We start from the raw sequence: 14,835 nt of genomic DNA, 5'->3' as shown, positions 1-14,835 counted from the left end.
CATCTGAGCTCTCCCTTTATCACTCTCCAAACACTTCTCACTTCAGATAGATAGATAACACACTGGACGTTAGTTTTTCATTGGATTCTTTGATATTGTTGGCTTAGAATTGCTAATATATATTTTTTTACTGTATTTATGACTTGAGGTCAGACTTGTTTGTGCTGTGGCGCACAAGGGTTCAAGCTCAATTAGCGCTGTAATTACTGTTTTTTTACTTGACAGTTTGGTATTTATGGTGTACAAGTGTTTTTCATACAAATCTATTTTATTTATGACTGTGTTAACTGAGTGATTGACAGACTACACTGATTTATGTGCAAATTGTGGGTTACGTCTCCACCACAGGAACAGAAGTGTGTTGTAAACCGAGGACCCCGTAGTGCCAAAAGCTTCTTGTTTGTCGCTCAACCTCTGGCAAATGCCAGCAGTTGAGCTGCACTGTGTTTGTTTGCAGAGTATCTACTGTACTGTAATGTTCCATACCGATACATGTGAATATGAGTGCCATTGCACCACTAGTGAAAAACATTGTTTTTGTTGTTGTTTTTTATTAGGTTAAAGAACTAGTTTGCGCAGCATCGTAAGAATACGTTGTCACGTGACGTGGAGTAAGGAGACACGCTCAGTTAACACCGTATTGAATATTTTTCATCGATTGTTTTGAATTCATGATAAACGTTTTTATATACTTTATTATGCAAAGATGTACTGTCATTTTGAGTTTACGACAGTGTTCGCGTATTACATTAAAGTTCAAGGTTCGTGGGGAGGAGGAATGGAACTCCGTCGTAACCCGAGGACCGTTTTATTATTTTAATGTATTATTATTATTATATTTACTTATGATCATTTGATGTCATTTCTACCCAATATTCCTTCGCCCCACGTCAAAATCAAATCTATAAAATGATTTGTTTGCTGACTTGAGAAAAAAAAATAAAAAATTAATCATCTCGAGCGTGACGTGTCGAGGTTTGTTCAACCTTGACTCGCCCTTGTGGATGTGCGGCGCACGCGTTCGTTAATACATTTCGCCGGCGACGTACAGGGCGGTGGCCGCGGTCGGATGAGTGATGGGCAGCCTTTTAAAAGGTCTGGTAGGCGGCGCGTGTGCTCTATTTACACCAGGCCCGCTCCGCCCTGCACGCCGCGCATAGAAAACTGATGGTGGGCCGCTGGAGGAGGCGAGACAAGTGCAAACGGGGATGTAAGCAAGACCGTCCGGCTCCACTCCCTCCCCCGGCTCGACTGTAGCATCCTCGTCTTCCTCCTCATTTCGGCGTACTCAATCGGGGCTCGGTCCAAGTGTTTTGGTTTTGTTTTGTTTTGCTTTTCTTCCCCCCCCCCCCTTTTTGGGAGCTCCATGGCTGCGACACTGGCGATGAGCGGAGGCGGCGGCGGCGGGCACGAGGAGCCCTTCTACCCGGTACACAAGGCGTCCTTGCCCGCAGGATTTCACCTGGAGGACTTCGGTTTTGAGTGCAAGATGGGCGACTCGGACAGAGGCGGACACAGCGTCTACACGCAGGTAAAAAATAAATAAATAATAATAATAATAATTAAAGACGAAGGAAAAACACGCGCTCGTGTACGGATTGTAATCGATTGTTTGGAATTCAATGGGCGTGGCGGCTGTTTTTCCATAACTGGCCTGCCACACCATTTCAATCTCGCACGTTTTTGTGTGTGTGTGTGTGTGTGTTTCTTTTTTATGCATCGTGAACCATTTGCGGTAAACACGCCAGGCGTCCGCCGCGCATTTTTGTCGTCTTGTGTATGTGCAGCCAGCCAGTTGGCGAACAGTTGTCGGTTCGCAACAACTGACCCTGGTCTAAAAGGTCCCGCTAACTCTCACTTCCCTGCAGGAGAGTGAATTAAAGCAAGAACAGCCGGTGAAGTTGCAGCAGCAGCCCTTCCAAGACTGCTACTAGTGCACGGAAGTATGGGTGCCCCCCCCCCCCCCCCCCCCCGCTTTTCTGCAAGCTAAATCCTTGTTAAATTTGCAAGCAAATGTGCAAAAAAATAGCATGGAAGAGTCGAGCGCACGCAGGTTTCTGAGTTCAGCCTTACAGGCAGAGTGGGAATGTGGCAGCCGCCTATTGATGACTACTTGATAAATGTCTGAGTGGTGACTCGACAATCAGATCTACAATCTGTGACAGCTTGTCAGTGAAATGCTTCTTTTTCTTGTTGTCCTCCCCTTCAGGCCAAGTGTGAGATGGACCGCTATCTCGCCCCAGAGCCGCTTGCGGACAAGTCCCAAAGAGACGTGGATCACTTCTTCGGGGAGGCTCCGTACACCCTCAACATGAACCTCTTCCTCCCCGACGTAGCCTACCCGAGGTCGGGCTTGTCCCAGCCGCCGCCGCCGCCGCCCCCTCAGCCCCACGGGGACCTGGTCCAGATCAAAACGGAATCGGCGGCGCCGTGCTTCTCTCAGAGCCTCCAGGTGCCCGCCAGTAGCTGCGGCGCCATGGAAACCAACATGGCGGGCTTGCCCGACTTCACCAGCGCTTTCAATCATCCGGGCGGCGAGGCCCTGCCGGAGGTGTTCATCAAACAGGAGATGACGTCGCCGTTCGAGCAGCAGCACGACGCCGGCGCCTCGCTTTTCCAGCTCCTGATCTCCGGCTTGGAGCATCACCATGGCGACGGCATGGCGGCTCACCATCATCCCAACCCGCAGCAGCAGCAGCACCTTCCGCACGCCTCCGTCGTCCACGCCGCCTTCCGTAGCACCCAAGATCAGACTAAGTCTTCCTTCTGCGGCGGGTACTCGCGCCCGCACGCCCACTTCTTCCAGCAGCAGCAGCAGCAGGCGCCCTACCTGCCGCCCTCGCCGCCCAGCTCCGAGCCGGGCAGCCCCGACAGGCAGAAGGAGCTCCTCCACATCATGTCGCCGCCGCCCTCGTACGCGGCCTCCATCGCCTCCAAGCTGGCGGGCGGCGGCCCCGGACTGGCGCCCGACGCCCTGGCGCTGCCGCTGGCGTCGGGCGCCGCGGGGCAAGCTGCGCCGCTGCCCCACGCCCCCGCGGCCACGCAGGCCCTGACGGCCGCCCGCTACAACCGCAGGAACAACCCGGACTTGGAGAAGCGGCGGATCCACCACTGTGATTATCCAGGTTGGAACAAAATTAACATTTGTTGTTCTTTAGTGGTGGGAATCTTTGACTGTCTCGCGATTCCGTTCCAATTTTTGTATCTGCGATTTGATTCAGAATTGATTTTAGATTCAAAAGGATTTGATTGACAATGATTTGTGCTTCAATTTATAGATGAGCAAATACTCGTCAGGATCAACTCCAGTCTGACTCGCTAATGCTAATTAGCGCGCTATTCATATACAGCGCTTCAGGAATGTATAGAGAAGCAAGTTAACGTTACTCACCGGCATATGTGCTTCCTACGCTGCAAAAAAAACAAACACTTTTATTGGCATAACTTGATCGTGACTTTTTCCTTCTACTCTCTAATGTGGCTGCAACTTAACAGCGCAACCACACTGCCCCATGTGGCCAAATTGTGTACCACATGAACAGCACGCCCAATAAAGGCACACACAAACTAAGACGGTATAAAATAAATAAAATAGATTTTGGGATATTTAAAATTGATTCAGAATCGTCCTAAATGGGTTTTGCGATTCTTTTGAGAATCTATTTATTTATTAATTAATTTTGGGCCACACCCCTATTATTCTTGCTTGTGTAGCGAAAGCTGGTTGATCATTTTTGTATATCCTGCTTAACGCTTTTGTCAGCGCTCGTAGGACAATTACACGTTACTAGTGAGTTAAAATTGTGACCTGGTTGACAACCGTGTGCTTTTAGTGCTACTCGTGACATCTGAAAATTCAATTAGTTAACATCTGGCACTTGATTAGTAGTCCTATTAGTATGCCAAAGTTGTCCTCGGGCAGACAAAACTGCTGAACCACTTTGGAGAGGGGCGCGGCATGAACCCATTTCCATTTTGACACGCATCCAGATTTAAATTCTCGCCGTCGCCGATACTGCTTGAGAATTACTGAAAAATTTCAGATGCGACATCTTGGCTGCTTATCACTGCGCTTTTAAAAGTATGTTACATTTAACCCGCCTAAACCGAATTCCTGAATGTCTCTCAAAGATTATCGTGAGCGATTATCCAGCGGCGAGGGCTAATTGCCGAATGATAAGGTTATCGTTTGTTCACAAATACGGACATTCGGAGAAATGTGTGGAATTTCATTCCCTTGTGATAAAAGTCAGTAGTGGCCCGATTTATCCTGAGGGATTATCAAATGGTGTGGGATTATTATCTACTGAGTTGCGTTCCAATTTTAAGGTTCACACATTTTTGACCATTTTCTACCTCTTTTGTCAGGAAAGGCCTGATTATCTAATGTCTCTCAAAGATGATCCTGAGTGATTATCATATGTTGTGGGTTCAATAGATAATATCTATAGTTTAAGTGTAAGGTTCACGCATGCTGGCAATTTGACAAATTTGAGCATTTTCTCCCTCTTCTGAGGCCAGATTATCTGATGTTTCAGGGAAGATGATCCTGAGCGATTATCATGTGTTGTGGGATCAATATCTACTGTTATAGTTTAAATGGCGGCTACACTGTACACGCATATTGACAAATTAAACCTTTAATTTTTTTTAGTATTTTTGCTCTCTTCTGATAAAAATGAGCAACAGCCCGATTATTGGATGACTTTGTAAGATTATCCTGAGCGATTATCATATGTTGTGGGATCAATATCGACAGTGTTATGTAATATTGTAATTTACGTGTAGGGTACACACACATTTTGATAAATTTGAGCTTTTTCTCTCTCACCCGATAAGCCAGCAAAGACACGATTATCGGATGTTTTTCAAAGATGATCGATCCTAAGTGATTATCCTGTGGGTGATTTTTTTTTCTCCATTTTTTTATCTTTTATTGGCTTGGAATAAGGTCCGATCTAATCATTGTAAATGTTAAACCTGTTCAATAGTTCCGATCACAAATCCTGCTTTGTTTACGGACACAAGCGGGTCGTGTTGCCGCTATTCTCGCCATTTTCTCTGACAAAATGGAGTCATGTGCAGGAGGTGTGAAGGTGCACAATTAGTTGCTGATCCAAATCCCGATTGTTTGTGCTGTCGATTGTCTGCGCAGCATTCGCCGACTGATGAGCGATTGCAACTTGTCGTTACAAGAGTCTCTTTTGTTTCGTTCGCAAAACTCGATTTTCTTCTCGTCAGACGATTTATGACCGGAGCATTCTGAGCAGTCAGTTCTCACAGATGCTTGCGGCTTTCAAGACATTACTGGTATGATAAATGATGATGATGATGAAGGAATGAACCTGTGGGCGTATTTGTGTTAATTAAGCAGGCCTGTTTTGTCGGCGCGAAAGCTCTTGGCTGAAAACGCTTCGCTCGCTGCCTTCCTTGACTGCTGCAATCTTTCGATTGTCCCCAAATCATCGGGCGCTCTCACGGGAGCTCCTCGATGTGCAGCGACTTGCAGGCCCGAGTGGCGTCGGCGTGTAAAAAGGAGGAGGAGTCTGGGAAAGCCGAGCTTCCCGTCGGCGTGTTTGCGCACGTCTTCAAACTCAAAATGATGCCGTGCGCTCTCACGCTTCAAGGAGACGATTTTGTAGCGAGAGGATAATTTGGAGGAACGTGACAACCAACCCCCCCCCCCCCATTTGCCATCCACCGTGCTGAGAAAGCTCATTAGGAATGCAGACGTGAATGTTAATTGTCTCGATTGTGATGTCATAATGAGCAGGTGTGGTTCAACCTGTTTGTTCCTCTGTGGCGTGTTCATTCGCTTTGCTTTATTAGTTGATTTAATTATAGAAAATATATTTTTAGGACATTCGTTTGTTGTGAGACATCGACAGGTGTGCCACGGAATGTCCCAAAATTGGGCGGACATTTTGTTTTTACATTTTCTGTCTGAGCCAGGAAGGAAAGTGGGTGTTGTTGTTTTGATATTCTTGTCATGCAACTTAAATTCCCAATCAAAATTCGGCCCTGTCTTACTATAAAAACACTTTTCCCACTACTCGTACTACTTTTAGCCTACATGTATTCAATTAAACCTTACTAGTAAACGTCTGTGCTGCACTAGTAAGACTACGAGGCATGTGGGCTTTCTTGAGAGGACAAAACTGTTCATACACTCTAAAAAGTGTTGGGTCAAAATGTTGGTCATTTTGTATGAAACAAGCCAGAAAGTTGAGTCAAATTAACCCATAAAGTGGATCAGTGCATTTTTTTTATCCATAATTGTTACTTTTGACCCAACTGTTTTTAGAGTGTACGAAAGATTATACAGCGCCAAGACATGATTTTAGATTTTTTTATTTTTATAAAAATGTTATAATTAAAAAAAACTTTTTGAAATCTGGATTTAAAAGCATTTACACTTGGGCAGCATAACAGCTAAATGCTGCTGCACCATGTTTACTTTGAACTCTAGGCTCCACTAATTGACCCGACAGAATCTGCTGATCTCAGAACCTTACTGAGTTTATAATGAGCATTTCATTCATATATTCAGGAGAGAAGAGAATAAATAATACATGAACCTTTTAACGGCACTCCGCGATTCCGGCAGAACAATTCAATCCTCTTCCACTAGATGGCAGAAGGTACGATTAGCCTGTGCATCCACCTGTCATCATTCACAAACCAAAACTAGGCAAGGTGCACTTTCTGCACAAATTGCGTGAGAATGCTGAAAAGCTGAATGCTAAGATTTAAAGGCACGTGCTTATGAAGTAAATAGAAAGATAAATTAGGTGAAAATGACACATTTTTAATTGTAAATTAACGCCATTGATTTGCGTTGCCTTCTCTCCCGACAGGCTGCAAGAAGGTCTACACCAAGTCGTCCCATCTGAAAGCCCACCTCAGGACCCACACGGGTAAGACCAGCCCGCCCTCCGTCCCGTTCCGATAATAAGAATAATCGGCCGGGAAGAAAAGGAGCGCGCGACTCATGTTTCGGCGTCCGCGCCGGGCACGGTGTTGCCAGGCAGGGTGTTGTGTTCCTGGCATGCGTTTGTCTATGTGCAGATGAAATGTAGCCTGCTGCGCCATTCCGCATCGTCTGCCCAATATACCATTCCATCAAAACAGGTGGAAGTGACACACTTCTGCCATGTGACAGGGTGGGGGGGGGGGGGGGGGGGCGATGATCACAATCGGAGTATGTGCTACGATGTCAGCTCGCTTTCCATGAAACGCGCCGACATATTTTTTTTGTCACTAAGCATCAATATCGACTTCAAAATCGTCTTTATTGGCCGAGTATGTAAAAACGCACAAGGACATTTGTCTCGTGTGCAAACGATGCATCAAGCCGAGACAAAGTGACCACGAAGTTGATGATTCCGATCGAATACCGATTAATTGAGCTTTATTTTAATTTTATTTTTTTCGATCAAAGTCAGCAGAGGTCCGATTGTCTGTGGGGTCAATATGCATCGATATATACTGAAATGGGTTCTAGTTTAAGTGGCTACTAATAGTCGGCAGTATAGAAGCTTTTTTTTTTTCACTTTCTCTAATAATTGATATTAAAAATTGGTATGTATGCACCCCACTTAGGATGCAAATTCAGGATTATTTTATTTTATTTTTTAAACATATGATGACATTAATAATTTGTATTTGTCAAAAATCACACTTCACACTTTGCCCTATTCAGAGCAAGGAACCATATTTGGTACCTTGAATCAAAAATAGACACCGTACATCTTAAATGAAAATGGAATAATTAAATACGACGAAATAAACAACATTTTATTTTAATTTTATTTTATGACTACTACCTATTCAAAATAATATACATTTTAGTGCTGTCAAGCAATTACAATTTTTTTAACCAATTAATCACACAATTTTCTGTAATTAATCGTGTCACAATTTGGCAGATTTCATATTAAAAATAAATAAATAAATGTATGCTATTGGTCAGTCCAGACAAGAATAACAATGGAACTGAAATAAATACAAAGAAATAATGTATTTATTCATTAAAAAAATATAATAATAATAATAATAATTTATTGAAAACAAACGATACTATTATAAACAATAATCTATTTAAAAAAAAAAATCCATACTATTGGTCAGTCCAGGCAAAAATAACAATGAAAATGTAATAAGTAAAAAAAAAAGAAAAAAAGAATGGTGGCAAAAAAGATGACATTTCAATTGCTTAAATGACCACCGGAAGGATAATCACAAGCTTGTTCTCTGCAAACGTGTACAAAAAAATCAACATTCATTTGGCCTTGGGGGAGGTCTCGCGCTCAACTTTCGCTTCCTCTCTTGTTGGCCCGTCCGGATTGTTAGTTTGGACGAGCAGAAGCAACAAACAAGGCCCGGGAGGTGTTTTTATTTTTTGGGACCCACCTCGGAGCAGCTAACTAAACAAAGCTTCTGTTGATATCTACGCATTCCACGTCTTGCGCGCGCACACACACTTTAGACCAGTCGGATGTCGGAGTCGATCTGGAAAGCGGCAATTAAACATTGCTTGGACGCACACAACCAATTTCCTTATTGTCTATTCTTTGTAGCTTCCACTCAATCTCGCCTGCCGTTTTTTTTTTTCCTTTCCACCTTCAAAACCCTCCCAGGATGCCCCCCGGCCCTCGAAAGCAACCCCCCCCCCCCCACCCCCCGCGCGCTCCCTCGCCGTCTTTCTTTTTGTTACTCGATGCGGCGCTCTTCTTCAGACGCTTGACTGCGCGCACGCACACACTTCCACCTGTCACTAATCTGTATGAGATGATTCCTAATGCGTTTGGGTCCCCGTGGGACTTCCCCCTCTAATCTCCATCAACATCCATTATCCTGATTGTTTGTGTGTGAGTGTGTTGCGAGATATGAACTCCCCCACCCGATTCATTGTTTTCGCTACACGCTCTCTGCTACGTTTTAAAAAAAACAACAAAGAAAAATAGTAAAAATAAAACATAAATCATTTTGAGCAAAATCACAATGAGGCACATCGAGCAAAATCCAGTTAGCCATTGATGCTAGCTAGCTAGCTAGCAGGTAAACGAGCGCCATGGGAGCTAGCTAGCTAAAGTCAAACCGTGGCAGGGATTTCACTTTCTGGACCTGGATTTGCCACCTCTGTCTAGACTTGCAGATGAGCTGGGAGGCGGCCAAATTGTGTGCTATCAGCAAGTGAAGGAACACTATTTGGCAACGTGAACTCAAGTGGGAATGGATGAGTCACATTATAAAGCAGTAGGTGCATGTGATTTCTCACAGCCAATCAATGAAGAGAGGGGGATGGTGATAATGAGACAAACTGTCAAAACAAATGCAAAAAAAATTTAGGGATACGAGGCCGGGCTGCTCAATGATGAAGAAAATATGAATCACAGTTAATTTGGTAATAATTGAAATTACGATTAGGACAATCATTTGTTGTTTGGTACAAAACAAGTTCAAACGTAAAATATTAAAAATAAATATAAATATTAAGTAAAATATTAAATATTAAAACAAAGAAATTTCTTTGAAACACTCTAATTATGCAAGTTACATTTGGACCAAACAAATTTATTATGAAATTAGTCATTTTGAAATTAACTCATTCACTGCCATTGACCGCTATAGACGTCAAAAATTAATTTAAACTATTTCTATTAGTTTAACATTTTTTCCCCACTTTTGCTAACAAGAGTATGAAAACCTAGAATTTTTTGTTGTTGTAAATTTAGAACAGATATAAAATTTGTGATTAATCGTGAGTTAACTAGTGAAGTCATGTGATAGTTACAATTAAAAATTGTAATCGCCTGACGGGCCTAATTTAAAAAATATATAAAAAATAAGGGGCGTTAAATCGTAATTAATCGCATGATAATTTTATATCTGTTATAAATGTACAATAAAAAAATTCTAGGTTTTCATAAAAAAATGAAATGAAATGAAAAAATGTTAAACTAATAGAAATAGTTTACATGAATTTTTGACGTCTATAGTCGTCAATGGCAGTGAATGAGTAAAAAAAAAAGAAGGTGCAAACATATCAATTTAAACAACTCAAAATTAGTATTAATAATCTTTTTTTTTTGTTTACGATTATGCTGATTTTGTAATTGCGGTGTGTAATAATTGAAGCCACACTACTGGATAATCACTCCGGATAATCTTTCAGCCAGTAAGACTTTTGCTGACTTTGATCGGAAATCGTGAAAATGTTCAAATGCGGCTCGATTATTGCTACGTGTATGCTACACGACAAGCACACCTGGGGAAAAATCCAAATGAAATTCCTCAGTTTGCTTTGAGAGGATGAATGAGAGATTTTTTTTTGGGGGGGGGTGACAGGTGACAAAGGTTCTTACGTAAGAAGATGGCTGACACCGCAGGCCACAGGTGTGGGCGGGGAAGGGACGGCGTACCGCAGCCAACCCGTCTTTCCGGTTCTTGCTAATCCGTGACTCGCCACGACTTGTGTACTTTAGTCAAGTATTTCATTTGATCCGTTTTTACTTTTGCGCACTACTTCGTACCTGGTATTTTGTCAAAGTGGGTTTTCAACAACACAATGTGAAAAAGACAAATACAGAAAGTTGATGAAAAATTCTTTAGCTCAACCAGAATTTTTTCCACTTGCTAGCGATGATGATGCAACAAATTTTGAGATTTGGCTTCAAGAATGATTTGCGGCGAATGTTTTGTACTATCAAAAAAAAAAAACACAAGCTTCACACGTTGTTGTTTTTTTCCAGATGCTAACATGAGCTAATTTAGCTATTTTTTTTGGTAGTCACTTCACAATGTTAGCATTGAGAATATATAATTTTTTTTTTTTGATGGTACAAAATGTGACCAGATGCTTTTTGGAACACTAGTTTGTGGGCGAGTGGTGTTCGTTATAAGATGAGAAAACATAAACTTGGAAATTACTTGATGCGGTCTGGGTAACCTGCATTTACCATATTGGAATAAAATTACAGTATTCCCTCGTTTTCCGCTACGCTTAGGTTCCAAAAAATACCCGCAATAAATGAAATCTGCAAAATAGCGAGCTTTATATTTTATATTTACTATAAATGTTTTAAGGCTCTAAAACCTCTCACTATACAGTTTACACTATTTTCTCATCAAGGCATTTATTTAAAGTTCTCAGTGTTCAAACCTTCTTACATTTTATAAAATAGGTAAAATACTGTAAAAATAAAAATGAAAAATTGCACCAAAAAAATCCATACAGCGAGGCCACGAAAAGTGAACCGCGTTATAGCGAGGGAACACTGCATACCTTTTTCACAACCTAAAATATGACAAATTTTAGGAATTTATCATGTACTTGTATATAATACGCCCTCCCGATGTTGGGTGAATAAAAAAAAAAAAAGCACGTTATTCTCAAAATTACGGTAAGTACATTTCATAGTCTGTACTTTATTTGTACTTGTGTACAGAAATACAGAGACGTCAATTATTTATTTTATTTATTTATTTTTCTTTGCTACTCTGCTGTATGGATGCTCCAAACTAAGTTTTGTTGTTCCTTTGTGGCGATGACAATAAATATTCTGAATCTGAATCTAAAAAAAAAAAAATGCAAAAGGAGAAAAAAAACCAGTACTTTTATCATGATAGTTTCTAAAAAAATTAATAAAAAATGATCGTGCCAGGTCTAACATGACCTCAGTTGCGCCATTTTGTTTTCACTTCACTCACATCTGAAGCTTGCAAGAAAGCAAAACAAAAAACAAACAAAAAACTTGTTACTGCTGCATTAACTTAAAATTGACGATATCGGAAAAACATGCAATATGCGATACAGTTGTCGAATATTGCGATATTTAACATGAGCCTAAAGAACTCATATAGATTTTTATTATCTAATGAAACAATCAAATTTTTTCATGTGGCAAAATAAGCAAGCTTAATGCATTCTTAGTTCATTGATTGTAATTACCCGAGATAATGTTCAACTATTGTCATTGGATGGCGATTCACATTAAAGTTTGCGTCAACAATCAGATAAAAGCATAAAATTCCTATACGAAACGTATTGCGCGTCTTTGCGATTATGCATATTGCAAGGGCCAATATCAATATATTTTTTTCAATATATTGCCCTCGTGGAAAACGTTCTGACGCTGCGTCTCGTTTGCCCCCCTCCCCCGCAGGTGAGAAGCCTTACAGGTGCACGTGGGACAGCTGCGACTGGCGCTTCGCCCGTTCGGACGAGCTGACTCGCCATTACCGCAAACACACGGGCGCCAAACCCTTCCAGTGCGCCGTGTGCTCGCGCTCCTTCTCCCGCTCGGACCACCTGGCCCTGCACATGAAGAGGCACCAGAACTAACACTTGACCACGGCCAACGCGCTCGCTCATCGCCATTTTTGATTTTTTTTTTTCATTTTTGATTATTATTTTTTTTTTCATTTTTCGTTAGCCCTCCGCTGACGGGGGAAGCGAAGTCTCGCCGACTCTTATCAGCGGAGCGGGAACAACTGGAAACTTCAGATCCACTCAGTCCAGACTGGGAAGAAAAAAAAAAGTTTGTCGGTCCTTTGAAGACTGCAACGATAGCACTTAAACACGCGTGTGCTGCGCAAAAGGAGGCAGCACAGTGGACGAGTGTTTGGCACGTTTTCCTCGCATTTTGGAGGTTCGAGGTTAGAATCTTGGTTCTGTTCTACCTGTGTGGAGTTTCCATGTTCTCCAGGTACTCCCACATTCCAAAAACATGCACGTTAGCTTCATTGATGACTCCAAATTGCCCACAGGTGTGAATGTGAGTGCGACTGCTTATTTGCAAATTTCAGGATGAGCCTAAAATGCACGACAACATTTACAAGCAGAGGCGGCAAATCCAGGTCTAGAAAGTAAATACCCTGCCACAGTTTGGCTTTAGCCCATGTTGCTAACTAGCTAGCTGGCTCCCTAGCAGGTAAACGAGCACCTTGAGAGCTTTAGCCCCTGATGCTAACTACCTATCGAGCAAGCTAGCTAGCTCCCTAGTAGGTAAACCAGCACCATGGGAGCTTTAGCCAGTGGCTCTAGCTAGCTATCTCCCTAGCAGGTAAAGGAGCACCATGAGAGCTTTAGCTCCTGGTGCTAACTACCTAGGTAGCTAGCTCCCTAGCAGGTAAACTAGCACCATGGGAGCTTTAGCCCCTGGAGCTAGCTAACTAGCTCCCTAGCAGGTAAACTAGCACCATGGGAGCTTTAGCCCCTGGCGCTAGCTAGCTAGCTAGCTACCTAGCAGGTAAAGGAGCACCATGAGAGCTAGCCAGGGAGCTGTTTACAAATGAACTTAATCTGAAGTCCAAGTGTTCAAATGTTTGAGTACTTTTTAGTACACACTGCACATATGGCTTTTAGTCTACAAATGGGCCATTATTTTCCTGATTTAGTTCAAAATGAATGATTTTTAAAATAATCTACTGGGAATTGTGATATGTATTGTTATGTCCGCTCTTGGTTGATTTTTTTTTTCTTTTTTCTTAATATTATGATTATTATAATTATTTATTTTGTCATCCAGCTCCCTTTTAGAGAAGAGTACAGAGCACCCTAAAGTAACATGGAAGGGAAAAAAGTAAAACATGTTTCTCATTAGGACGAGAAACTTTCTTATCCTTAACGAGAGTTTCCTGTTAAAACAAGAAAGTTTCTCGTTAGAACGAGGACGTTTTCTTTCCTCAGGAGAAACACCCGATGTCACTTCAGGGACTCCGTAAAACAGCAAATTGTGCAAAAAATGTGCATGAGGTCAAATTGAGTTCAGCAGTTAAGTGCATTTTCGGTTCATGGTAGATTTTTTTTTTGGGTGAGCAGTCGTGTGTGTGTGTGTATATATATATATATGTGTTCTATGATTGGCTGGCGACCTATCCAGGGTGTACCCCACCTTTCGCCGCGACTCTGATGAACATTCGCGGTGTGGAGAATGAATGCGTGAAACTAGTCAAGCCAAATCCTATTTTGTTACTTCCTAGAAGTGGAATATCCAGATTGTCATTTTGTTTTGTTTTTTTGAACCAAATCTTTTGGTTTGCACTAATAATTGTTAATACCGACAAACGAGTGAGTAAAAACTGGACGATCGATGCGTCGGAGATGGAAGGAAGGGAAAAAAGGGGCGGACATATGGAAGGATTTTTTTTTTTCAAATTCAGCAGGAGGGAGGTTGCTAAAGAGCAGCAATTAGCCGATCAATTATTCATTTTGTCTTTTAGCGAAGCAGACACAAACACGAGCAGCTTGAAAAACACTCTCTCATCTCAGCCTCTTTTTTTATTTTTTATTTTTTTTGCCACGCAGCTTCTCAGCTTTTTTTTTTTTTTACCAAAGCCTGTCGTCATCTCCACCTTTCTTCAAAGTGCCTCGATATAGTCTGCTTGTGTTGAATCGATGCTAGCAGATCTGTGTTGCACTCAGACTTTCAAACAATCACGGTGTTGTTTGTTTTGTTTTTATTGTCACAACAACAACAACAACAACAACAAAAAGTTTCCTCAGCCGACATGCTAATACAGATGCGGCAAATCCAGATCCAGAAAGTTAAAAACCCTGCCACAGTTTGGCTTTAGCCCCAGGTGCTAGCTAGCTTGCTAGGGAGCTAGCTAGCTCCCATGGTGCTCGTTTACCAGCTAGGGAGCTAGCTGGCTAGCTAGCACCTGGGGCTAAAGCCAAACTGTGGCAGGGTTTTTAACTTTCTGGACCGGCATTTGCCACATCTGGAGTCCAAACTGTTGTCGTCGAGTGTGTGCGTGTGTGTATGTGTGCGCGTGTGTGTTTTTGTGTGTCTGTGCGTGTTTGTGTTGACCCACAGCAGGTAGCATCCA

The 14,835-nt window shown here is 42.3% G+C and overlaps 1 protein-coding gene across 1 annotated transcript; it reads left to right on the top strand.

Moving 5' to 3' along the window:
- Positions 1-135: 135 nt before the first annotated feature.
- klf5a (Kruppel like factor 5a) lies at positions 136-14,550 on the top strand. The gene is made up of 4 exons (XM_086093818.1): positions 136-1,531; positions 2,210-3,125; positions 6,858-6,917; positions 12,168-14,550. The coding sequence occupies exons 1-4, from the start codon at positions 1,367-1,369 to the stop codon at positions 12,344-12,346; spliced, it is 1,320 nt and encodes a 439-aa protein (XP_085949944.1). The 5' UTR covers positions 136-1,366; the 3' UTR covers positions 12,347-14,550.
- Positions 14,551-14,835: the final 285 nt, after the last annotated feature.

The sequence above is a fragment of the Leptonotus elevatus genome, chromosome 13 (genome assembly GCF_054856555.1).
Source record: "Leptonotus elevatus isolate MCC_2025b chromosome 13, RoL_Lele_1.0, whole genome shotgun sequence".
Taxonomy (NCBI): domain Eukaryota; kingdom Metazoa; phylum Chordata; class Actinopteri; order Syngnathiformes; family Syngnathidae; genus Leptonotus; species Leptonotus elevatus.
This window is presented reverse-complemented; position numbering and strand designations above follow the sequence as displayed.